At 43.0% G+C, this 26,923-nt stretch overlaps 1 protein-coding gene across 2 annotated transcripts in view; it reads left to right on the top strand.

The window, feature by feature from the left end:
* Positions 1 to 488: 488 nt before the first annotated feature.
* robo3 (roundabout, axon guidance receptor, homolog 3 (Drosophila)) overlaps positions 489 to 26,923 on the top strand; it is a 92,303-nt gene continuing 65,868 nt past the window's right edge. For both annotated transcript variants that reach the window (XM_030069512.1, XM_030069511.1), the window contains exons 1-2: positions 489 to 920; positions 16,185 to 16,511. In XM_030069512.1, coding sequence (XP_029925372.1) covers positions 869 to 920; positions 16,185 to 16,511 — 379 coding nt within the window. In that variant the 5' untranslated portion in view covers positions 489 to 868. The remainder of the gene's footprint in view (positions 921 to 16,184; positions 16,512 to 26,923) is intronic.

Genomic DNA, 26,923 nt, shown 5'->3' with positions numbered 1-26,923 from the left:
CTGAACTTCATTTTGGAGAAAACCACCTATTCTTTCAGCATTTTAGCAGCTCTCTCTATAAAGGTGGCCATTGACTTATTTGGCTTTGGGGGGAAAATGCTATGAAAAGAACTATTTTCTAAGGAAACCCCCCTAAAACGGGCCTATTATTATTTGCTACAAATTCCCCCTAAATAGGTATAGTCTTTGATTATTTCCACATTTGCGCTTATTCTCAGGCTTTTAATTTTAAAAGTAGCTACCGGAAGTTTCGTGTCCTGTTATGGCTGGTTTGACACTCGTGTGTTTTGGCTACGGGACCGTGTTGTTTGTGATGGGGCTTGTAATTCAGTTCCAGTTGAGGAGGCGAGGAGAGGGAGAGGGAGAGACAGTGGCCTGTGGACGGGAAATGCTGAAGTCTGTTTTTAACAAAGTGGAGTTTTTATTTCTCCGAGCGCAATGACTTAATTCACTCCGGGACTAAAAACATTTCAAAAATGAAGCAGTTATGAATATTTCTCCTCTGTGACATTAATGTACAAACGGGAGAGCCGGGGACTGACCGGGCGCTCCCTGCCACTCAACGCCGCCTCTCCTCTCATCACCTGCGGCTTGGGGTTCACGGACCACCCGAGGAATTAGACTGGGCAGGGGAAAAAAGTTTCTCGGTGGGATGTTTCAACTTCTTCTTGGGCTCTGCTGCGGCTGGGATGCTGCCTGCGGAGTTTGATGCTGTTTTCGGAGATTTAATCCCATAGACTGGAGACTGGGAATCACAGCTCCCATTTGGATATACCGCTGCTGCCGCTGCCGCTGCTGCTGGACAGCCTTCCTCACAAACTGCATCTTGTGAAGACAGAGACCTGTCTATGAGAAAATAGAGGGTATAATGGAGTACAGCCTGATTTTGGTTTTATGTGCGCTCACAACTTTGGCTTATGGTGAGTTTGACATGTCATGTGCTTGATTTTTTTATTTTATTTTATTTTATTTTATTTTATTTTTGTATGGGTTTTTGTTGCACAGATGGAGCCTATATGCTGTATGTTAGTGGTTCAGGCGCGCCACAGGGGTCCTTTATTTCACTCACTTGATGATAAATGTTTTATGTTTACTGCCTCCTCCCTTAATGCAGCACACTAAACCCCAACTAACAGCACAAATCCTCTTAGATGAGATCTTGTCATGTTGGCCCCAAGCCCAATTCATATATTTGTGGATCCTGGACATGGGAAAAAGTTAGGAAGCCCTGTTTTTATATGAAAGTATCAGGGCATTATAAATGACTCCTGGATACTGTAAGCTTATGCTTTGCTCAGGGGACCACGATAGTGGATTCACACCAGCATCTAGTCCCCAAAACAAATTGATTTTTTTTCTTTGTGATTCAAGCCTGACCATTTATCTCTGCTTTTGTGGCTTTTGAAGTGAAGAGATTTCCCTTTCCAGACTGCAGTTTTGAGGGGGAAATCAGCAGGGGCCATTCAGCTTCTCCGTTTCCAACTGTTTGCACTCCTCCTTCGTAGCAAGCAAATTTCCCTATAGATTTGGCTCTGTGTGGCGCCACAATTGCATGGATCCAGCCAGGTGATGTGGTGATAAATAATGTGAAATGTGTAAAGATGCAGGCAAGCCGCAGTTCTCTGCCTCCTCTGCATTCCTAGACACGTGGATCACAGCAGGCGGAGGGGCTGTTGTTTAATTACTTTGTTATAATGACAGTCTAATCGAAGCTGTGTGGACACTGCAAGCACCTCTAATTTCCATTTCTTTCACTTTCTCATGATAAGTAAGATACGGAGTGAGAAAGCGAGGAACACCACACGAGCCATTAGGTACTAGTGTTGCAAGACTGAGTCACTGCTGGGATGATCTAATGAAACACAGTTAAATGAGACCGACTGCAGGAAACAGGGAGCCTCAATCAAAGACTAATAACTGTTAAATTGCTTCCAGTGGGCCCCACAATCCCTGTCAGCATCCCCACCTATGTCTATCTCATACTTATTCACAGAAACATGCCCAGCCGTGATGTACAAAAGCTATTTTTTTCTGTATAAGTGGGACTGTATAGTTTCTGACAGCGTGGTGTCTCGGGCCTGGCCCTGCTGCTGAGGCTCCACTTTTTACAAGGCTGTAAACATTGGTTATGAACCCGGAGCAGATGAACTCAGCATCTGTGTAAGCGCTCCTTCAGTGACTCCAGATGCTCCTTTGGGACTACAAAGGCCGGATTAGAGCTATTTATTTTCACTTTAGTAAAAATCTTCTGTCATTCAGGGACTTTTTGAAGGAGCTTGTGCATTTTTTTTTTTTTTTTGCCATCAGACATTTCCGTATGGGCAGAAATTACACTTCAAACCCACATTGGCATGTGACTCTGACATGGTGATCCAGAGTGACTTATAGTGACTACTGCTGTGGCCGGTAGTGTTAAGAGTGAAGTGCTTTTAAATGAAACAGCATAAGAGGTAAAAAAGACAAACAAAACTCCATCTTTGACGCCCGTCTCCTCTCTCTGTCTCCCATCTGATGAGCGCCTTCATCCGGAGCCAGAGTCGTGTTTCAGGGCCCCCACGCTTTATACTGTTTTGTCAGTAAGGTGACACTTGACTCTGCGCTGTTACTGTCAGTCAACTCCCGTCGCCATCAGTCAACCCAGCGGTGGCTGGCAGGTCTCCTGAACGGCCGTCAACAGGCCATGTGTTTGCCCTGCTACCTTTTGAAGTGACTGGAAGTCGGGGCCTGAAAACAGCTGTCTGTTTTCTCATGAATGTCCCCAAACAGGGCAGGAAGCAAATCAAATAGCCCGCGTCAAACCTTTCTACCCGCTCTGTAATTACAGTGCTCATGTACAGCCTGGCTTCCTCAAGGACGGGGGGTGTGGTGGGGTGTGATATGGCTGAAATGGAGCAGCTACCGAGCTGTTTTCACTGTTCCAGGTTCTGCATTGGTTGCTTGGGGTTTTCATTATAGACATTTTGGTGATACTGCAATCTGGAGTGACACAGCCTACAATGAGTGAGCAGACAGTTCCAGTGTTTTGATCAAGGACACTTTGACAGCAGTCACAGCTGTTGCTGGGATTGAAGCTGAGACCTTCTGATGACAGGACAGTCTCTCTCACCCAGGGTAAGAGATATCGTTCTGGTATCAGAAAGCTCATGCAGGCAGAGTCGTCTGCCTGTGCTATGATTGATAAGGTGCAATGTGTTTGATATGTTCTGTACTACACTGGTTGTCTTTGAGCAGACCTTAAACTGAATTGCCTCTAATGAGGCTCTTTGATAAGAGCCACTCATGTACCACATAATTTATTCTAATTATGATCATCATGGGTTTCAGGAGAGAGTTTTTGTGTCCTGTGGTTTAAATGCTGTTATTGAGGCTTTTCCACCCTGCCAAGAATACAATTTTCTGGATTCGGGGGGCAGGAAATGATCATATTTAAAGGTATTGAAAATCAGCATAAACTATCATCTACTGGCTGCATGAATTCAAGAAATAAAATTGGCAATGCTCTTCAAAAAACTATTTTGGTTCAGCTGTAGTTGTTGTTGTTGAACCCGACACCCTCTGTGACGGTGTCTGTTGCTCGTTAAAAAAACACACAAACACATAGTAGGAGGAAACTCCTCCGCACTGCAAAGAGTTAACTTCAATCTAGTTAGGAAAATGTTATTTAACAAGCACAACTTAGGCTTAGCAGTCACAGTGTTTGAGTCACCGCCTCATTGGTGTTGTGAATGACTTGTGCTGCAGTGAGTCATCGCTGTGACATCACGACAACAAGCCAAGGCGGGCTGCAGTCGCCCCGCTATTAGTATTTTTTTCCCCCCATTTTGCACATTGACGCCGTGGAGATGTCTGGAGGGAGAAGGAGAAAGGGAAACCTTTGTAGTTATTTTAGAGAACAAACACACACACACACACACACACACACTCCTCCTATCCCACCTGTCAGCCCATCTGTTCTCCACAGATCAATCAGGCTGTCAATAGCTCAGCTGGCTTTGGCATGATAGCCTACATTGATCCTTACGGGATATGGATGGTTTCAAACAACTTGCAAATCATAATTTGCACTGACTGAAAAATAACACTTGAAAGAGAGGCCAAGGAGCTAAACATCCTTTTCCTGTCATCATAGGAAGCAACAACTCTAATCATGCACTAAAATTGCCGTCTGAAGCTTAGTTGCCTATTTCCGCCTTTGTTACTCAGTTTTGCCTGCTAAAATTAGCCACACAAGAATTCAGTAATATTAATAATGAAAAAAAAAAAGTCAGCATCAGAGTTCCTGCTGCTCGTCACTGAATAGTCACTTATTAGGTACAGTCCCAAATATTCATTACACAGCAGTTTGACGGCACATTATGATGCATTATTAACAAGCTATTTGTGCATTCAACTGCAGTATTGGACACAAAAAAAGCCTCATCACTTTGCCTTTCCAAATGTAACCTGAGGGTGTTTTCACAGAGCAACCCACTCTGTAAACCAAGGGTTGCACTTCTTCTCTTAATGGTAATACTTAATATCTGCGCTGCACATTCCTACTTCCGAGGGCCAAAATAAACACGAGGCAGGGGCATCAAAGTATTTCCATCGGGCATCAAAGGGAGAGCAGCTAAACTGCAGAGGAACTCTATTTAGCAGCGGGTGCTGACAGGACAAGTCAGCTATCCCCTCTCCATGAAGGTCTCAAGTGTGACCGCCTAAGGGGCCCGGCACAATACCGTGTAAGCACCCCTCCCGGCTGTGGACAGATGGATGGCCCCCAACATTAGTTCCAGTGGTTTTGGGAAGGGTGACCCCTCCAGTGCTGGTCACAGTGCTGAAATAGATGTGGAGTGAGGCTAACCACGGGCCACTGTTGTCTGAATATAATGAAGTCTGTGTCATACAGAGTGCAGGACAGTGTGTTTTTTCAGGCTGTATTTGTGCACCAGAGAAGTATGAAAGAAATTTGCATGCACTAGTCTGCTTTTGCCTGAAAAGCAATAGCTATTAATTACAGGATACAGTTTTATTTGCATGTGCAATATCAAAATCACCATCCCTTTGTTCTCCACGCACAGGGATTCGACTTGGTGTCAAAACTGCAGGATCGAAGCGTTTTTTCAAAAAAAGTGATATGCATGAATTCACACATTCTGCCAAAACTTTCCCATCAAACGCCCTGGCAGTGTTGACTCCTCCAACGCTGAAAAATCTGCCAACTCCCTCTCCGGAGAGGAATCTTCATCCTCTGCATCCTCTTTGCCCACAAAAAATGGGACGCATCCGTAATGTCATCTAACACTGAGCGCTCTCAGAAAGGCATTTTGTTTAAGTGTGTGAGAGAATGTGACAGAGAGATGCAGTATATATGTGCTTCACAGATCTATAAGGTATGTGTGAGTGTATGTGTGTGTGTGTGTGTGTGTGTGTTATAATAGTAGACAGTATGGAGCAGTCAGGGGAGCTGACCTACACGTACACTGCTTGTACATCCTGTTACATCACATATTCAGTCCATATGGATGTACATGTGTTATCTTATGCACATAAGTAGCCAAATATGCTTGGACAGTGAAGCTGTATTTTTTAATACATTTTTTATTATATTATTTAATTTTCATATATTATTTTATTATACATGTTTGTATTTTTATCTTTTTTTATCTAAGGATTTTTATTTTTTTTAAATAGAATTTTTATTTTTTATATACTTTTTCAAGCAGGCACTTTTGCCTGAAATAGCAGGCAAACACAGATGTTATAAGTGACATTAATAGAGGTTCCTTCCCATTTAACGTTAGCAGAGCCTTTTCAGTGAGCCAGCGTGAGCAGAGCCAGAATCCTGGTGCTGTTAGACTTAAACAGAACCTTAATTAATATTATTAGTAACACCTGTGTTTACCTTGCAATTTCATGTCAAAATGACTCCTATGGAAAAGCTCTATACATGGCATTCATTATATCCCATGCTGTAAGTCCCAGCTGTCTGAGCAGATGGGATTTCCATTAGGTGTACATTATAAATGGAAGTCATTATAATAGTAAATGGATTATAAAGCCTTATGTAAAAGAAGTTGGTGAGAATTATGTTGTTGTATTGGCTTACCGATGCATTATTATCCCATGTAATGCAGAGACATGTAAGTGACAAAGGTTATGGCTGCACAAGTGACTGTTATAGGGCAGAGAGGGATTAAAGAATGAATGCAGCGGCCCAGTTTACCTGCAGAAAGATTTTTGCACCATCACATCCAGCTGTCGACTACTTCAGTGTCTGACCGCTTGTCTTCCAGAAGAGTAGAGCTTTCATCTACAAGACTATCCAGACACAGTCACTCAGATTTTCCAGCTCACCCAGTTTTTATTGTTGACGGACTTGCCTGGTGTGCATTTTGAAGCGTGCCAAAAAATGGAGAATCTGCTGTCAAGAGTCCAAAGGAAACCCCCTCCCAACACACCTACCGGTAGATCTACTGCTGTCACCTCAGCTCTGGGTTTTAGATGGCGAGGGGGGGTTGGATAAATTTGCAAAAGCCTGGCACTTGAAAGCTCAGTGTGAGAAAAACGTAAACTGATAATGGATCATTTCTCAGCGCCGGTATATCAAGGTGATGTCGCAGCGGAGGAATTACGACAGCCACTGTCACCGATTTAATGGCTGTGTTTAAAACTGACAGGGATGGCTCCTTCTGAAAAGTGACATTCGCTGGATACCTGTTATTTTGAAAGGCAAGTGTTGATGTGCAAGAAAGTGACTTGAGGAGAAGAGGCAGTGAGAGAGCCTCTTTGGCTAATTGTTTGCTCTGTCTAGTAACTCTTCACGAAAGGAAGAAAAGCCATCAGCTGTGGTTGACAATTGACATATATGCCTAATGGAAATACCTATAAAAGAAACGTGACTGGGGTGAGGAAGCAATTAGAGTGCTTTTTTCCTTCGTAAATACCACTTGGCAGGGAAAAAAGCAAAGAAAATAACATTGAGAGAAATGATGAGCAACAGGATCTGCACGCACCTCTCATACCTATTGAACTTCTTATAATTATACGGGCCATTTTATATGTGGGCGTCAGAACCGACTTTAATTTTTACTGACTAAAGCACATATTTCCATCAGGGTTTGAAGGTACATGAATCTATTTTCCTCTGTTATGTTGCTGTTGTTGCAATGAAATTAGTCATCTATACTGTCCCTGAGTATAGCAGTCTTTTTATAGGTAGTTGTTAACATGTGTTTCAGACATGAGCAGGGATTATATAGCCCGCAAAATCCATCTGTTATCCTTGTTGTGCCAACAATATGTCATCCCAAAAAAGATCAATAAAAATTTAAATTTAGTACAAGCAAGCCTGAGCAGCATGGCTGTAAGCAGCGTAGTTTCATATCTGATAAGCCCCATAGCCCTCATTCATTGTTGACCCCCAAAGCCCAAATTATGGGTGTCCTCATTCACATTATTAAAGGGCTTGAGTTTTGGATGGAAAATGAGCTGAGACTCCAAATCCAGCTCAGTTCTCCTCGATGCAAACATTAAGCAACAGTAAGCAAACCTAGATGTAGATTCACAGCTCTCATTCCAGCGTCAATCAATCAATTTGAGAAGAAAATAATAATAACCTCTACAGTTTTTTTATTTTTTGAGGGCAGCCCTTTTGTTTTCTATTGGAGTTACAGACTGGGCCCATAGGAATGTCCAGGAAGTTTGTGTCTCGACCCTTTCCTCTCCTGATATGTGATATGTGTGATGTATGTGGTCAGACAGATAGGAGCTGATAGCAGTTTGTGTGTGTGTGTGTGTGTGTGTGTGTGTGTGTGTGTGTGTCCATGCATGTGTGAGTGAGCACAGATCTAGTTGAAACTAATCCTAAAATATTCTGCTGTGGGACAGGAAGCCAATGGCATTTCCCCCAGCTGTGGTGGGCCACCCACAACTAGTAGTAGAGCAATCCTGGACCCCTGTAGCATTTCCCCCCGACATGAGTGGGCGAGAAAACACACTGCGCCTCACTGGTGAACCCCGTGGACTGATTATTAGTGATAAGCCTCAAATTACCCAACTTTGACATACAGCCTTTTGTAAGACACATGTGATGAAGTTGTTTCCCAGCTGTGATTTTTCACACCAAATACAGAAAAAGAGATTTCCAAATTAACCCTAGTGCCGTAGTGACTATTCATTCAGATTCTGTGTGGCTTGTGGCCCTTGTCTCTTGCATGCTTTTCTCACTTTTCTTTTATGGATTTAATTTTCCATTGCACATCGTAGCTCCTCATAGTGAAGCCCCACTGGTTGCTTTGGGTGTTTTGACTAATTTGACCTCCCTTCTCTATCCACCCCCACACAACAAAACTAACAGAAAATAGCTGCTTCGCATGAATAATATTAGTGTAACTAGGAGATTTGATGAAAAATATGTATTTTATTTTACATGGATATATTATCAACTACAATACTACTTTAACAAATCTCGATATGGTATTTCCTGGTTGTAAGCAGCTCTGTTTCAGAGCTGTTCAGTTTCTTTCTGACCAATCAGTGGTCTTCAGTGTGTTTTCACGTCACCTTTTAGTATTGGCTCACTTGGACCCTTTTGTGAGGTTGCACTAAAAATAGTATCAGGTACCAGGTACTATCCCGAACTTCTGCCCAATGGAAATCCAAAAAAGCGAGGAGAGTCGAGCTGGTACCAAGCAGTGGAAAAGAGCCATAGAATAGTTTTGAGTTGTGTGTGATGTTTGCTGTCTCCTGCCAGCGCAGCACAATGCGATTTAGATCGGAACGCGTTTGTGGAGCTCAAACTGTCAAAAATTTACATGTGAAACAGTCAACAGCTCTTCTCAAACAGAGTGACGCTTAAATCCGGCATAATCCACAGCCGTCAAAGGGGCAGAGTTTCATCGGGAACTACTTCCTGCTGAAGAACACTGGCCATCTGAATCCGTAGGCAGCTGTCTATCTACCCCGAAGAGGCTGAAGAAAGCCTCCTTCAGGGCGGATAGACGCAGTTTTTCAGCGTTCTTCAGCAGGAAATAGTTGCAAACAAAACTTGTCCCTGAGGGCTGTGGATTATGTTGGGTATCAATGAATTGTTTTTGGAAAGAGCTGTTGCTGCTGAGTTTTTCACATGTAAATTCTTGACGGTTTGAGCTGCACAAACAGGTACTTATCCAACCGCTTTGTGTTGGAGTGGCGAGAGATAGTGAATAATATGGAAAACCCAAAACTCAACATATTGCATAACAGCTATCAGGATGAATAAATTGCACCAAGAGTAAATATCTTCTTTTTTTTTTCTTTGCGTTTTGCATGAACTGTCCCTTTAAGCATTGTTTTTGCCAAGGGCAGCGATGTCTGCTGTTTCTGCCCTCTCTCAAGTATTTTCCCCTCTATTTCCGCCTGTCTCTTCTTGCTCTCATCAGTTACAGCAGCATCAACAGTTACAGAAAAATCGAGTCAAGAGTAAGCGTCCCAGAGCCTTACAATTCCCGCTCCCTGTTCTTTCAAAGCAAAACCCCTAAAACCCCTCAGTGAAGCCAGCGGAGAAAATCAATGTTTGTTACTGGCAAGCTACTGGAGCTGGAGTCAACAACTCTTGGCAGGATTTGTGATAACTTCAAGGATGTTGGGCAGTTTGCATGTAAGTTCTTGAGTTTTGAGCGCTTTTCGAGTTATTACATCCTCGGTCCTTTTGAATGGTGAGAATAGCTTGGCAGAAATAGCCTCCAAATTATCAGTGTTTATTTGATGTTTTCCCGAAGACAACACTATTGATTTATCAGGCTGGAAATTGCTGCAGAAGCTTCAAGAGGAGTGCATTCGGATGGAGACCGTTTCAAAGGCAAACAGGCTGAAATCTCCATGTAAAAGGACTTTTTGTTGCCCCCCAGAGTCATTTCTTTACTTGGAACTAAATCAAAGCTTAATCAACTCCCCAAGCCTCTCAACCGTGTTTCACCAGAGGGAACTTTTTTTTGCGTAGAAGTGGTCTGTTTGGCTAAACTCTCTTTTCCTGTTGGACGTGAAAAGAAGCTACTGTTTTGCTCTCCATCACAGGCAAGCCGCTTCTGCCTTGTCAGTTTGCCCAAGCATCTAGCCAAAACTCATTTCAGCTGGTTTGCCAGAGAACAAGGCTGTCCTCAGAGGGAGCGTCAAACAGAGTTGTTGGTGGAAAGGGCATTTTTTTAAGCTGTTGTGGGACTTGAGTCTCTTGCTCCCAATTTCCATGATCCCAGCTGCTCAAAGGAGAGGGGAGAAAGAAGCAGCTTGAGCCCCTACCCATGAAACTGTTGATGGCCTCAAGAGGGACATGATAAAAAACACCCAATTTCCTTTTGGAAAGTTGACCTTGCCCATTTAGATGCTCGGCGTCAACAGGGGCTCAATTAAGAGGGTCGCCGCTTTATGGGTGGCAGTTTGTATTCTCATGCAAGTGCCTCATTTTGTTGTCCCCACAGCGTCAAAGAGTAGGAGGCTGCGGAGAAAGCTCTCCAGCCCACCTCCCTCGCTGCTGCCAATTTAACTTTGAATGCACATTTGCAAATCAATTCCCTGGCTTGGGTGGAAAAATCGAGGGAAAGAAAAAAGGACATAACAAAGCCGTAAAACAACAAATTCTGTTAGAGGGAGGCCGGCCTGCTAAAAAGAATTGCAGATGAGGGAGGGGACGGGAATAGCAATAGAAAAGTTGGCGGATTTTCTTTGATCGTTATCTTTCGCCCTCTGCCTCTCTCGACTCTGTCCCTTCTGTGAGGATTATAAACCTCTTTCAGTTGACTAGTGGCGGATACTTTTATTGGTGTGGTACTAGAGTTTGAGTTTAAAAGGACTCTTCTACTCATGGCCATTAGCAGCCAGTTCTTTTTAAGTGGAATTGGGTGGGTAAGGGGGTTATCTTGAGTGTGGGGTGGGGGGTGGGGGGTTGGCTCAGCTTAGCCTTAATTTTAGTTGCTAAGACCGAGCATGGCTTAATCTTTTTTTTTTTCCGTACAACCCACCACAGAATGATAAGAAGCACGGGCTTTGATATATCGCAGTATTCAGATTTATTTTGAAGCCCTTCAAGTTGAAATGAAAGAAATTTCTCACCCTGTCTGGATTGCAGACTTGATAGAGCCGAGGTGCCATCCATGTTTTATGTCGTTTTCCCCGCAGGGCCACAGAGAAGTGAATATTCTGACATTCTTGATCTTATGTGTCATGACACATATACCTTCTAGGATTTGATAAGGCTGGCTTGAGGATGGGTAAGCGAGCTGGAGTTTTCAGCAGTGAGACAGTCGGTTATGTAGGTGTGAGGATTTCTGTCGGCGTCAAGACTGGACTTTGTGCAGTCAGACAAAGTGACTATATTGGCAATGTTATATGAGTCAGAGCGTCATCTGAGCATGACACCATCTGTATTGAGAGAATAGTGGCTGAGTTTGTCGAATATAATTTTTCTCTATGTTTCCCAGGCACAGATATGACTGCTCTTTCTGGAGAGGATGCGGAGGCATATAGATATTTACATACACAGAGGTGCAGAGAGTGGCTTAGCAGAGTTTGTCTTCAGCCAGCAGAAACAACCTCCCATGTTCCAGTTCAGAAGATCCTCATGAGACAACTCGATCCCTTTGGCGTGCAACTTTCCCTTAAGTTACCCTCAGTTCCAGCCCAGTTTTCATTTTGCCATTGTTAACTGCTTCTTTCTCTTTCATTGGCACACTCCTACTTACATGTTTGAAACAAGTCACCCTCCTCATTTGACCTGCAACCTCTCGGCAGGGAGGCAGTCCTGGAGATTTGGAGTGGAACTGCATTCATGTCAGACAAAGTTGCTTTGTCAGGCAGGCAGCCCAGCTTTTAACTCGGGTTTACACTTCAGTTTCATAATGGGAGAAAAGTCTAATTCGCTATTTTGAATATAAACTTTAAAATTTGTAGTTGCAACAAGATAGATAGATTCAGATAGCGGCTTTCTCTTGCATCTTGCATGTCTATGCTGTGACCCCCCCACATGCAAATAACCCCTTGCCCCCCGTTCTTGTTTTATTTCAGTGGGGGTCAAGAGAGTGCTTCAGTGATTTGTGGGTCTTAATGGCTGATGTTCTGATTTTGTTTTCGCCTTTTCAGAGGAAGTAAATCTTCTTAGGGATGAAAGCCCACTTGGTGTTTCTGGTGAAATAAGGCTGGGGAGTTGGCAAGGAGACTAAGAATTCACTGTAGATCTTTGGCAGTGCTCCTCTGTTCTTGTTTTATATCAGCAGGACAGGCTAAGCCACTTGTTCTAGTAATAGATGTGAAAAGTTCTGCCTCAGCACTTTCCCATCCTCCATTATCGAAAGGACATTTCAGCAGGAGTTTATGCTCCCTATGGCTGTTTTTTTGTTCGGTTTCTCTCATTTGCTCTCGTGCACTTTTGCCTGACGTGCTATTTTTCTGTCACCCTTCCAGGCTTTATTCTCGCCTCCTCTTTCTTCCTGAGTTTAAAAAGACTTTGAACTTGTTTGACATTAATTCACTGTGTGCATGCATTCGTTCTGCTGTTCAAATATAATCCATAGGCAGAATACATCAGCCTGTTTGATTCAGTCAGTCAGTTGGGGCTCACCAGGTAACCATAAAAGATTAATACTGAGTGGAATTAATAACATGGTTGTGTTTCCCTCTGCTTGGATTAGCCCGTAATTATGTTAAAAACAGACATTAAAGTGGGTTGATTAACAGATCTGCTTATTATGTTGTTTTGATATTACAACACTTGCACCATTATGGATTGACAGCTAGTTTTAGATGTGAAATTGCATGTCACGCTCTAATGCATTACGACTTTGCAATTTGGCATATTATTTACCTTTTTTTGTGCACACCAATGGAATTGGTCTCCCGGAGGCTCACCTTCCTTGAGCTTGCCTGTGGTTTGGTTAACTCACGTGTAGCTTTAAGCGTTGCCGCTGTCCCTCCATCGGGCCCCACAGACAGGAGCTAATCTGTCCTCAGAGAGCCCAGACCTTCCCATGAGATAAGTTGGCCATTCTCATGGCAGTCGCTCCGACTCTCCTACTCTTGCCACCGAGCTGTACGCGTGTAACATCTCAAATAGACGGGGCATGACGTCTCTGGTTATAGAAGACAGTAATGAAAGATTTTTGAGCCTTAAACTTCCTTGGGTCATATTTAGATCAGTCTCACAAGGTGGTCTCTTCCCCATTAAAAGCCTGCGCTTAACATCATTTCCACATGGCTTGTTCTGACCAGTGTCGACTGTAAAATTTATGAGTTAGTTCTTAAAGGCTCTGTCCTGCTGGGCTTTCACACCCCTCCCTCTCCACTCCCTCCCTCCCTCCCTCCCCAGTCCCAAAAAACCCCAAGCAGAAGCGCTCGGTTCAGCCGAGATACATACACCACCTAAAAGCCATTAGATGAACGGTCCCCACTACCTTCTGCTTGGAAACCTTGAGGGAGGAGAGGCACTTAACAAAACCATAACTGTTTGCATGTTTTTTTCCACAGGAGAGCGTGTCCCAAGAATGTTCCCATGTTTATTTATTTGATTTTAGGAATTTATCATGCCAAATATTTTATCTATATTTTACAGTTTAAAGGAGGTTAATAGAATGGACTGTCAACTAGTAATAAAGGAAGGTTTTGTGGAGGTGCCAGCTATTCCCCAACAAACATACAGTAATAAATCCATGAAATCTCAAGCACTATCAGCTATGTTAAATACATTTCTTTGTATTAGCTACGATCCCTTTCTATCCATGTAAGGCCAACAGCAGGATTGTATTTCATTTCTGGAGCCATGGTTAAAACCACATACAACTGAATGACAGCTGGCTGTGTGCTGTCCAAGGACTTATCTTTCAGCGTTGACAGGCAGCTTTTAAAGGCAGAAATTGAAATGTCTTTGGGTATAGACGTGTTGCAGATTTTATTGGGAGAGTTGTTTGAATTGAATGAATATGTAATGCACTGCACAGCTGTGGTAAATGGATGTCTTTACATCGATTTCATTATGCTGGTTACAGTTCTCACATTCCAGCTGAACTGCAGCGCTGGAGAGAGAATTGTGCTGAATGTAGTCGTTGGCTGATTTAGGTCCAATGTTTTCTTCATCTTTTTTTTTTTTTTTTAATCACTTTGATTCTGAAGTAAAAGCTGTTTTTTTTTTTTTTTCATGAAAGCACATCACTTATATGCAAATATGATGTTTACATTCTGCCTCCTGTAGCTAGTCATCAGTTTCTCTGAACACTAACTAGCTAAGATGAACACTGAACATCTCAATATGTATGCAAGTGTATGTATATATATATATGTATGCATGTATGTAGGGGTGTGTGTGTGTGTGCGCGTGTATATACATATACACAAAAACACACACACACACACATATATATATATATATATATATATATATGTATACACCTATGAAAAGACGACAATTGCATTTTCAGTGTCAGGAACAAAAACAAAACTTGGATTTATGTGTTTTTTTTATCTTGAAATGTCAACAAATACTATTTTAATACTATTTTTTTTTAAAAAAAAGGGTTAACTGATATATTTTTTGCATTCACGGCTTGACAGAGGCTGTCACACCAAACTAGGCCCAGGCTCAAACAAAATGAAACCCAGCTGCTATTAAAGCCTCACTCAAAGCTGCTTCAAAGCCTCAATACCATTTCCTCCTATTCAGAGCTTCCCATTTCTCCATCTTTGTGAATGTAATTGCATTGAGAGCAGGGCCATCAGACAGCGTATCCCCCATCAACGAAAAGCACTTCAGTGCAGTTGTTAATCGCCCCAGAGCCCAGAGGATTTGTCACTTTGAGGAAGGTATTTCGACTGCGGGATATGAAGTCTCCGCTCCCTCCACCCCCCAAACACATTTCCTTATCAGCTGCTATCAGGGTTTGAACCTTTGAACTCCTTAATATACGCACCTGTGGAGGGAAACCTTGTGGCCCTCCATATTAGCTTGAAAACAGCTGAGGTTATTACCTGAGGAGGGTGTGACAAAAAACAGTGGTGTCCTCCAGCTGTGTGTAAAAAGAAAGCAATTGTCACGCAAATACAGCACCATGAAAGCAGCAACAATCAACAGTGGAACAAAACTCTGTTATTCTGACAAACACTGGCAAGACGCACCTCCCGGTGTCATTCTCTGAAATACTCTCCAGGGGGAAATTTCACTTTTGCCTGGTGGTGCTTGAGTTTGTGTTATTGCTATTCATACATAATTGTCCCGCCAACTCACTGTCATTCAAAGTCGAGAAGGGAGAGGAAAGATAGAGAGGGGGGAAAAAAAAGCAATTTCAAAGCCTGGCAGAAACCTGCGGGAATTACGTCGCCTCCATCTCTGTCTCTTTCTGTCCGTCTGCCTTCATTTAATTCTGTCTTTCACTCAGTGCCTTTCAGAACAAAGGCACTTGGCAGTCCTCATGCTTTTCTAAGAGTATTCGATAAACATTCAGCAGCCATATGTTAAGTGTATTCACATAAATAATTTATCTGAACCTTGTGCTATAAAGACGTGCAGAATCAAGTCTATTGCATATTGAACACCTGTTGAAATTTCCTTGCAATCTAAAGCTTTTTTTCCTCCCAACAAAACTCACATGGGTAAAAAAAAAGTATTTGTCAAATGATTAACACAGTTCTACCACATTTATAACAAGCCTCTTTTCTGTTCTTTTCCGGAGACTCCTTGATAGATGTTGAATTTAGAGCATGTAATTTCACACATCCACTTGGTTTGTGCGTTGAATGTAACTGTCAAGCAGTTACGTTACATGCTCATTTTACGGAATCGTGCTGTTGGCGATAAAGTAGTTTGTTTTTTTTCTGCTGCCACTGACATGCCCAACTCGAGAGGTTTGGAGAGAAGGCAGTCAGATTTGTTTCTATAAGTTGTGCCACCCACTTGCCTCTCATGTGCATTGGCTCGATGGTTACAAGAGGCAGAGGATTTTGATGTTCTGTGCTTATTATAGCCCATATTCTTCCTACACCAGCAGAACAGCACCCTATTCCCCAGTCTTTGACCAATCTATAAATATAACCCTTTGTGTATTCTTACATTGACGCTCTAGCTTTTGGTAACTATTCTTCTGGTTTCCATTTGGTGGCAGTCAAAGAACCTCCAAGCGACACGATCTTTCCAGAATCTAGTCCACAATTAACTTTTTTTTTTTGTCGTTTCCCTATCTTCCCACCAGGGTCCCGGCCAAGGTTAGAGGATGCTGCTCCTCGGATCGTGGAACACCCGTCCGATCTGATTGTGTCTAAGGGTGAGCCGGCCACTCTCAACTGTAAGGCTGAGGGACGGCCAACTCCCATGGTAGAATGGTACAAAGATGGTGAGCGCGTTGAAACGGACCGAGAGGACCCCCGATCCCACCGCATGCTTTTGCCCAGCGGTTCCCTCTTCTTCCTGCGAATCGTTCATGGGCGCCGAAGCAAACCGGATGAAGGCGTCTATGTGTGCGTGGCCCGGAACTACCTGGGTGAGGCGGTCAGTCGCAATGCATCACTGGAGGTGGCAAGTAAGTGTCTTTTCTTTGGCTTGAGGGCTCCGTTGCGTGCATGTTGGTGTGTGAGTGTAGATGGACCCAAACAGCGGAAATTGCATGCAGTTTGGAGAACGAATGCAGGGTAATCTCACAGGAGAAGGAATAGAAGGGTCACATCATATAAGTAGTAAGAAATTCCTATTTTCTTGATGATTAGGAAGATACTTGACAGCTGTGAAGATGTCCCCTAAGGAATTACTGATCCTTACCAAGTACATCCAAGAAAATTGAGTCGTTGGATTGGTACTTCATGGTTCATTTTACATGAAATACATAGTCAGACATGGCCTGACATACAATACAAGAGTAAGTGCAATTTATTTTTTGCATGGAGACAGCAAGAGGTTTTCAAGGTGTTAGAACCGTTTGTGCACAGGCAAGAACGTAGTCATGATAGTCCAGTGTTTGTCCAGTTATCAGTTATCCACATTTTGACATCTGTGTTGTGTGTCATTTTAGTATTATGAGACTAAACAAAACACAGATTGTATTAACAGGAAATAGTGTTGGCTGCATTATTTCAACAAAGGAGCACAGATTTTTTAGTAAAGAGGCAGTTCCAAAGGACTTTCTAGTCTCTTATCATTGGCATCACTTGGCAGAGTTAACTTAAGACTCAACCCTTGACCTTGGTGTCACATCTCCTGGCAGCTTGCACCCCGAGGCCCCCCCGCATTCCTCCTCTCCCGTATCCGACATCCCATCCTATCTTTCTGCCACTGCAGAGAGCCTGGCCTCTGTCGTTTTCTGACCATGCCTCTGCCGACTGGTCCTGCTAATGTAGATGGATGACAGCTAGGTTTCAGCGAAGAGATAACAGCTGTCGCCATTGGACAGGAAAAGCTGAAAAACTTTCTTGCAGGGTGGGAGGAAAGGCCATTGCTAGTTGGCAGCCTCTCGCTAACAGATGTTAGCCCCCTAAAATACAACAAACTCCTGTCAGAAGGTTTTCCAGCAGACGTCTATCCAACCTCCCCCACCCCCACTACCACCACAGCAGGGCCATTTGTGATCAGTTGCACTCTAATGAATTGTGGATGGGTCCATTTAAATTTTTGTTGTTAGGTTAGGCTATCACTTACTGCATTACAGCATCATTATACCGTATAATTTTGTTTTGACAGCAGTAAGGCTAATTTGAAGAATTCGAGGCTGTTTATGTGAATAGAAATGAATGGCAGTGGGTTAGTTTGTTGCTGCTTCTGGGTACGCATTTTAGTATGTCACATTATAAGAAAATAATATGATTTATGTTCTTCATTGTAGACCATTTCTTGGGTGCTTCTTAAGGATTTATATTATAGGCAAGTGGACAAGGTATCAGTATTGACAGTCATAGTACACATATGAGCTTGTCTTGGTTGCCTTTGCCTACATACTAATTTAGACCAAATGGTTTCTGACAGCACACAGCCCGCAGTGAAAGTTAAAACGTTTCCTCCAATCCCTTCACTCCGACCTCTCCAAACATTGCCCAAACTTTAAAACTAAAACCATCTCAGGAATTTCTCACTGCGCTAACACAAACCAGCTGAATGAGGAAAAACGAGCTCCATGCACAGTAATAATCAGTGAAACTCTAGACTCCTGTCAGACACCTCGGGGGCGGGCATCGTGTTTTCCTGAAAGGCTCCAGCCCCTAACTTAATAATCACGCTGAATTTCCTCTGACTGCTTCTACAGGAAAACAGCGCATAAATCATTTTCTCTCTTCTTTGAACGGCCGGGCGCTGTGCGGCATCCCTCGGCTTAAACGAGAGCGCTCCTCAAACAGAATGAGGAACAACCTTTCACTTGCTCTTGTTCCAATTGCTAACTACACCAGAAGCTGCTGGGTATTTATGACATAGGACATGTGGAAACCAAGTGGGTAGAAGAGGTGAATCATGCTGCGGTGCACTTTTGCAGAGCTGGTTAGAAGGAAAAGCTGAGGAATAGGCCAGCAATGAATGCTAGAACTTTCTTATCCCTGTGTTAATCCCTCATATTAATCAGTTAACAGTTTCCTTCCTTTTTATCTCCCCAGAGATGCCTCTGACTTTCCTAATTTGTGACATTTGGATTGTATTTTGTCACCCTAGCCAACTACACTACCTATTAATGCTGCCAGCTCTCTTGGGATATATCTGAGAAGCTGCTGCAGATCAGAGGAGATGCTGAGCTCTCTTGTAGGCCAACAATCGACAGGATCTCAAACCAAGCTCTGTAAGGTTGTGCGGGATCTTGTTTGCAGCCAGAAGCATTCGCCTTCTTATTCTCTGCTTCCGCGAGTCTTTTCTGAAGCTCTTGTCTTTGATACCAGCGTCTCTTCGTGCGATTGGCCATGTAGCAGCCAGTCAGTCTGTTTTTCTGTCTGCCCAGCTATCCACTTTCTCCCTGGCCAATACCGCAGTCCTTAGAGAGGTGACATTCTCTGCCACTGTCTGCCAACACACACACACACACACACACACACACACACACACACACACACACACACAGACAGACAAAACTCAGAGCCCAGCAGTTGCTCTTGCCGATAAGAATCCTCAATCCATTCTGCAAGTGTTTTTTTCTATGTTTCCGCTTGCATGTACATCAATTTGCACACAGACAAACAAACACACTTTTCGGCTCGCTTTTGGAGCATTGCCTCCAGAGAGAGAGAGAGAGACAGAGACAGAGACAGAGAGAGAGAGAGAGAGAGAGAGGTTATATAGAACAAACAGTGGCGAGTGCCAAAGCTGAGCCAGTGCCCAGTCCTGCCAGCCCCCTCTGCACGGCGCCAATGGGGCCGGAGATAATACCACAAGCACATAAGCCCAGTTGGCATTGCCAGGGGGCTCAGCGTGGCATCAGCGAAGGCACAAGATGGCACTTTGTGGCATGGTGTCACTTTGCTCCCCAGCCGGTGACTTGGAAGCATCGGGGGAAACCGAGATGGGGCCGTGTGGTGTGTGTATTGTGTATGTGTGTGTATATTTGGCACTGGGGTGGGAGCCAACACAGTGGGATGGCTGGTAGGTTCAGGAGGTTTAACCCCTCACAGTCCCATCTGCTGCTGGCAGGGTGATGAGGGGCCACTGAACTGCAGTATGGATGAACAGGCAGAAGCCTAGTAAGGAGTGCAGTTATAAACAAACCCGATTGGAGAGATTTTCCAGAAGATTAGGTGTTTTTCAGTGCTTTCATGTCATAATTTACTCAGTCAACGATCTGTGTGTGTGCACTGGAGGTGGAAGGAGAACAAACCTCATTCAGATAGGGCTATTACTAAGACAAAGGGTCAGTAGTACATCACTAGAAAATTTCTCCAAATTTAAAGGGTGGTGTACAGACAGCCACTCAGGTACTGAAAGTAAGATTTTGTGCACATGCCAAAATTATCGGCTCAGAGTTTGACTGATTACTCAGCACTGACATAGTGTATGTTAATAATTTGATGAGTCAGTGGATCGGTCTCATTTGCAAGGAAGCCTCCCATCACCTTGGTACCTAATTAGTAACGTCCTATATAATGTCCCATAGTAATGTCCCATATTACAACCTAACAGCAAAATGTCAAGTCTCTTGTAATGTAACAGAATTGTTGTTACCTTCTAGCTATTTAGGTAATGTTGGATTAGGTCACTTCTTCTAGGATGACTAGTTGCAGTGCCCTACTGATAAATATAAATTATATATATATACAAGAACAGGTCTCATGTGTTTACCTGTAATGGATTTTAATTCTAAACATGCCTTTAAGCAATGCCTCTGTCCACTATTAAAATAACTGGATGGAAATGTTTTCCGTCACACTGTTTTATGGATTATTCTACAGAGCCAAATAACCGCTTGATGTTTGATTAAAATTTGGCAAATCAAGGAACCCAAATAGGTTGTGTCTTATGCTTCCTATTCTAACTAGACAATCCTAAATGGCTATCTAACTGGGACGCTTTCTTGCAAATGAGACAGACCTAGTATCAGCTAATGGTTCGGGGGATGTTTGCTTTATAATTATCTCATGAAAGCCTGCATCAGTTACAGCTTAAAAAAATGACATATCTTTGTATTCAACCTCACACAGTGTTTAAAGATAAACTGTAAAAGGCATCCAGGCTTCTGTTGATAGTAAAAGAATCATTTGGCTCTAAAATATATTTATTATAGGGCTGTCTTGGCAGCTGTGGTACTTGTAATATGCTGTAGGTCACGTGTTTGAACGGGTAATTGTTACTCAATATTTCTCAAGTGTGTGCAGGCCATTGTGCTTTTCGAAGCATTCATACAGTGATGATTAGGCACTCGATAAGTCATTAAGAGAGGTCACGCTTAGTTACCTCAGTGGCATTTTCTCCTTAATATTAATGATGTTTTTAATGCATGAAGTCTGAGGTTTCTCTCCGTGCATAGTCTCAAATTTGACTGAAATAGCTGAGACAGGTAGAGTTAGTTCTGCCTTTATTTAGACAAACATGGCTGTATAGCACTGAATACTAAAGAATAATAAATGGGATCATGCATCATCATTCACTTGGGCAAAAAAAAAAAACATCATGACAAATTGGAAAGAAGATATTAATGCCAAAGGACAAACACCAGTTGGCACATTTCTTTGTTTTGTCTTCCACACCATGCATTTATCTATGTGTAATTATCTTAAGTGTAGTTTTCATCCTCCAATACTCCTTTTAAATCACTTCCTATGCACTTTCTTATCCAATATGTTCCATTGAAAAACTGGTTTCCCTACACTTTCTCCAAATACTTACACTTTCTAAGTTTTGTGTTTTTTTTCCCCCCACCACCCCAATCCTATCTGATTTCACGGATAACAAGAGATGCTTTGATCCTGAAAATGTGGTCAGCGAAGTTACGCGCCAAGAGAAGCGGGCAATTCTTGTCAGATGCATAAAAGTCAGTCAAGCACAATAGACCTAACGGGCCAGACACCCCTGGGTGGGGATTTGACATTCAGGGTGACTTGCCCGGGCTCCTGGCTGCTTTTGTGGAGTGTTTTATGCCTTTGACGGTTTTACAACGCTCGCTTCGTCTCCACTGCCAGGCTTGATGGCTCATGAATATTCACGCCAGCGAGGGGGGAGGAAAGAGGTGTAGTTTTTTAAGGTGGTGGGGGCGGGGTCAGAGCCATTTCAAGTAGACCAACCGGGGTTACCTCTATGGGATTTTCTACCACCCCCTTCTGCACATGCACACACACATAAACCTTAAAACCTTGGAGGTTACTTAGAGGTCAGGCCTTCGAGGTTCAAAATGGCAGCTGCTTTGTGGAATTCAGAGAATGAACAGGTGAGGATATGATGAAACTCGTGTCCTCTGTCTTTTGTGTGTGTGTGTCTGTGTGTGTGTGTGAGAGGGAGAGTGTGTGTCATAAGCGCAGCAGTGTGGCAGTAGCCTGTCCAACTTTCTCACCCACAGTAATCCCAGATGCCAGTGTGTGAGAAACAGCTGAACAGCATCCATCACCAGTTGTTCCATCTACTCTCTCTTTCTCTCTCACACACGCTCTTGTGCACACAGACACACACTCACACACACACATACACACCTGTCATATGCGATCACTGAGACCCTAGTGCAGAAAAATGGATTTCAGGGTTTACGGATTTGGAAATGGGGAAAGGATTTGCAGTTTGGTGTTCGGGGTGTTATGGCGGGAAGGAAGGATAGGCTGTTTGGGTCTGATAAAGCTGATAAAGTGCCAAAGTGCCCCCCCGCCATCCCAATCCACAAGCTCTCCCCCATTTGCCCTCTGTCCCTGTTATTAACCCCTATGCTCTGGGGCCATATGGGGTCGACCGCAGCTCGATGGTGCAAGCTGTCGCACACAGCTGAGTGAGGAGCGGCAGTTCTGATGTGAAGGCCCATTCGGCCTGTCAGAATACCTGCGGGGTGCACAGCTACCTGGCCAGGGAGCTGCCAACAGCCTCTCCTCTTACCTGTTGGTGTTACAAATAGAGCTGCAACAACACTATTAGGCTAGTAGTATCGAAGTAGGTGTTGGATTCAGTTTCCATGTATGAGGCTGTCCCGATACAGATACTTTAATGATATCCTAAACTTTTTGGTTTGAGGAACAATGATCCCACCAGAAAATGGTTTAATGGGCCTAACCTGCCACACTGTTGTTTATCTATCCTGAATCTATTCTGAAGAAGCTGTTAACCTGTTCTGAATAAGCTGTTTTTATCTGTTAACCTATTCAGAATTAGCTACTTTTATCTATTTATCTAATTTGAACGAGCTGTATTTTACCTTTAAACTTATTCCAGATAAGCTGTTATTTTTCAGCTTATTTTATGTGGCTTTCGAGAGTCTGTCAATAAGAGCATAAAAAACAGGAGCTTTATCCTCCAGCCCACGTTATGTAGCCTATTTCATATTTGCATATTGTTGACATTATTAGTTGTTTTCAGTTTTATCGTGACACAACGGTCACTGCATAATTTCCAGAACATAATTGAGGCTCTTGCTCCTGTAGCTGTTTTAAAGCAGGGCAGCTGAATGACTGATGAATGAGCTTCGCTTGGATTGGATTGGCACTCGAAATGACTCGTGCTTGTTTCTGAAAAATTGGTGTCGGTACAATACTAACTGCAAAGTAATTACTTTGGTCCTTTTTAAAATCTGTTAACAATATAGTGAGCAAATATCTGAGTTGGCATAGCTAATACCATGACAAGTTAAATAGTTTAGGATGAGAGTCTATAAGTGGGGAACTTGTGCAAAGCTCACTGATGTGATTCTCCCACTCACCCTTATCTCTTTATGCGCATCAACAAGAGCAAAATGTTTTCTCTTAGCTGTCTGAAGCAGTTTGTCATTTTCTCAGTCATTTGTGAAGGCAGCTGCTGTCAGGCAGACTCATTTTCAGGTTCTCAACTGCTCAGTTTTGTGCAAATCTGTTATTTACCCACTTGTTTTGTATATGGGAACGGATTTGCATACAAGGACATGTGATTCATCATGACTCACTTTAGCCATCACGTTTCCAGACTGCATGTTATGCAAAGCGGTTGGTGACATGATCATATCTCACACTGAACTCTTCAGAAGTGAGATTCTCTGTTGCATTTTCTTATCTTAACATGTATCTATCTATCTGCGTGTGTTTCTGTGTGTCTGAGCTCTAAGGTGTGTCCATGTTGCACTAATGGGATTGCAGGTCCCAGCCTTGTGCAAGACAGAGCTGGGGGCCATCCTGGTCTTAAAAGAAGGGGATCAGATGGCCAAAGTGAGGCCAGGGGCCTCCAGCTAACCCCCTCGGGTTGATAAGGCCGTCTGGTGGTCATTGAGCCGGGCCCACCAGTCAAACCCTCCTCCAGAGGATAGCCATGAATTAATTAGACCGAGCTAAAGGGAAATGAGACCAGTGACCAGTGTGTGTGTGTTTGTGTGTGTGTGTCTTTTCTCTGTGTCATAAAGGGTCACAGGGACAATAGTGGGAGGAGGCAGAGGGGAAGGAGTGGTGTGCAAGAGGAGATAACAACAGGTGGTGTGAGGAAGAGCTGTAACCCCCCCTTTAACGACAGTGTAGCACGGGGCCACGGGGGCGTTCAGGAGAACAATAAAGGCCTCTTGCTCCAACCGTTGTGTCCAATCACGCCCCATTATGTCTCTAAGCTGCTGATCACAGGCACTGCACTGCCAGACACCAGGCTCTCTCCCCAAATCCCAAATGTCTGTCATAGTTGGTTGTTTCCAAATTTATTGTATGTATTTATGCATGGTCGGTGCATATTAAAACTCTGCCCACCTTGTGTAGAATTTTTCATACTTCACAAATTAGCCACAAATGAGTAGACTGTTGTTTTTAACATTATGCAAATTAATGTGAAAAAAAGTCTGATTTAATTGCTTTTCATTTTAGGCCTCAAGGCAATAAAAACAAACATTTGAAAGGGTTTTTGAGGTTTTGATATGTAATTTATGTATGTTTAAATAAGGTTTAAATAAGAATATGTACCTTGTAATCTCTCTGTGTTTATACATTTGGATATGTTGATTAATAATTCTTTTTTAATTTTGAGATGCAGTATTGCAAGTAATATAAGACCCATTATTTGGGGACATGGATTGTGTGTAGCGATAACAGACAATGAATATTAAATCAATATAGCAGGATGAAACATCAGAATAAAGACTGTACCTATAGTGAGATAGAACAAGGGAAGAGTCTAAACACAAAACTAAGGCGAAAGAGGGCTGTGATGCAAAGAAATTGTGAAGAAAACGGAGGGACAACAGCAGCTTAAACGTGAAGAGACACACGTAACGGGACAAGCACAAGAGCAAACCTGCAGCACAAGACGAATCATATGAGGAGCAAGCATCATTCATGACAGAGAGTAAGCAAGAAAGGCCAACGCGATCAATGCACAGATCCAGCACATCAATCATATACAATCAGAACGTCAATACAGAACGGATCAAAGTGACCTAAAAGCAACAGAGAGAGCGATACCTGGTTGTTGAGCGGGAAAGCGAGCGTGCGAATGAACGTTAGACTGGCCGCAGGAGCGTTGGAAACAGGGCAGAGAAATTAAAAGGTACTGTTTTTCAGAAATCTTCCCAGTGTGCTCGTCTTGCTCTTGTCCTTGGAGAATCCGTTGTAGCTGTTTGGCAAATCACTGCGGTTCTTGGGCAACTCATTCTACTTACTTGGCAACTCATTGCGGCTCTTGGAACGCTCTTTATAGTCATTGGACAGCTCATTCTAGGAGTTGGACAACTCATTATGATTATTTTGGACCTCATTCCAGCCATTGGACGACTCATTCTAGCTGTTGGAATTTTTCTGGTGATGTAGAAACTTATTCAGGCAAACTGGTGAGTTATACAAGGTTTTCTTCTATTAAGACGATTGAAAAGGTGAGCTGATGTCTTAATAGAAGAAAACATTGTACAGTGGTCCCTCGCTATAACGCGGTTCACCTTTCGCGGCCTCGCAGATTTTTTTTTAGTGCCATTTTGCATGCTTTTTTTTTTTATTTTTTTTTTATTTTTTTTTTTAATAACACATTGTGTTCTGCGTCCTGATTGGCTAAGGGACTGTAGACCATTGTCAATCAATCTCCTCCGTGCCGTGTCTCCTGTACAGTACAGAATGCGTTCATTCTATAATACTGGACTTATTTTTCTACGAAGGTTTGAACTTTGAGAGTTTAAACAAGAGAGAAAAGTGAGAAAATGTTAATGCCTGTCTGAGAAAAGTGTATAAAGTGTGTAGTGAGGGGTTTTACAGCCTTAAAACATCTATGATAATTGTAATAAATAAAACTGACTACTTCGCGGATTTCGCCTATTGCGGGTCATTTTTAGAACGTAATTCCCGCGATAAACGAGGGACCACTGTATATCGCAATAGAAGACAAAATTAACTGAATCAGTTGGAAACTGGTGAGTTCATTCTAGTTATCGAGCTTTTTCTAGATGTTGGACAACTCATTTTAGTTGTGGGACAACCCAGTCTGGTTATTTGGCAGCTTCTACTTTTTTTTTGGGGTGGGGGTGGGGGTGGGGGATTGTAGTCATTGGACAGTTTATTCTAGTCATGGGACAATTTATTCTAATTGTTGGTCAACACATTCTAGCTGTTGGACGTCACATTCCAGATATTGGAGCTCATTTGGGAACTAGGCAGGAACTCAGTCTGGTTGCTGCCAGTGCAATGAGAGCTACGTTCTTGCATTTGACATGATCTCAGTCGGGAAAAGGTTTAAATTAAAATTTTCAACTGTGATGCAGCATCTTGTGAGGCGCATTACTGGAAAATTGAGTCGAGAATGTTAAGCCATTTAGAAGCTCCCTGTTATTAGCGTTTGTTAAATTAGCATTTCATTGATTGACACTCCTTCCCCCCACGCATGTAAATTAGAGGCTTATGTCCTGTCCTTACACCTTGGTGACGGTTTGTCATTGTTATCCAAAGAGCATCTTATTGGGCGATGGGAGCTTGCTTGATTGCTTTGATGTTAGTCTCATCAAATATGCTTTTAGGTTGTGCATCATTTTTGACTGCCGGGTTGTTCTGTCTCAGTTCTCTCACGTTTCCAAATCCTGCCTGGTAACAGCAGAAGGGCTGTTACCTCCAACTTAGTTATTCAACTAAAAATAACCCTTGAAACTTTTTCTTTATCAGCATTCACCAGTGGCCAAAGTAATGAGTTGCCAGCTCTTTGGTGTTAAAAAAGGTATTTCAAGGGGATTTAGCCATATTTGACCTGTCTCCAAATGGTAAATGCGAGGCCAAACAGCTGTGGAAAATGCTTATTGATTTCTACCCGTGTGTATTTGTACGAGATTCATTTCGTCATAAGACAGGCTCGTGCCTCGGAGTTAGAAAAGGTCAGTGAACGGGGGCTTAAGTCACTCAAGTGGAGCTAAATGGATTTCAGTTC

Source organism: Myripristis murdjan, chromosome 14 (genome assembly GCF_902150065.1).
Source record: "Myripristis murdjan chromosome 14, fMyrMur1.1, whole genome shotgun sequence".
Taxonomy (NCBI): Eukaryota; Metazoa; Chordata; class Actinopteri; order Holocentriformes; family Holocentridae; genus Myripristis; species Myripristis murdjan.
Note: the sequence above shows the minus strand (reverse complement) of the source record. Positions and strands in the feature narration are given on the sequence as shown.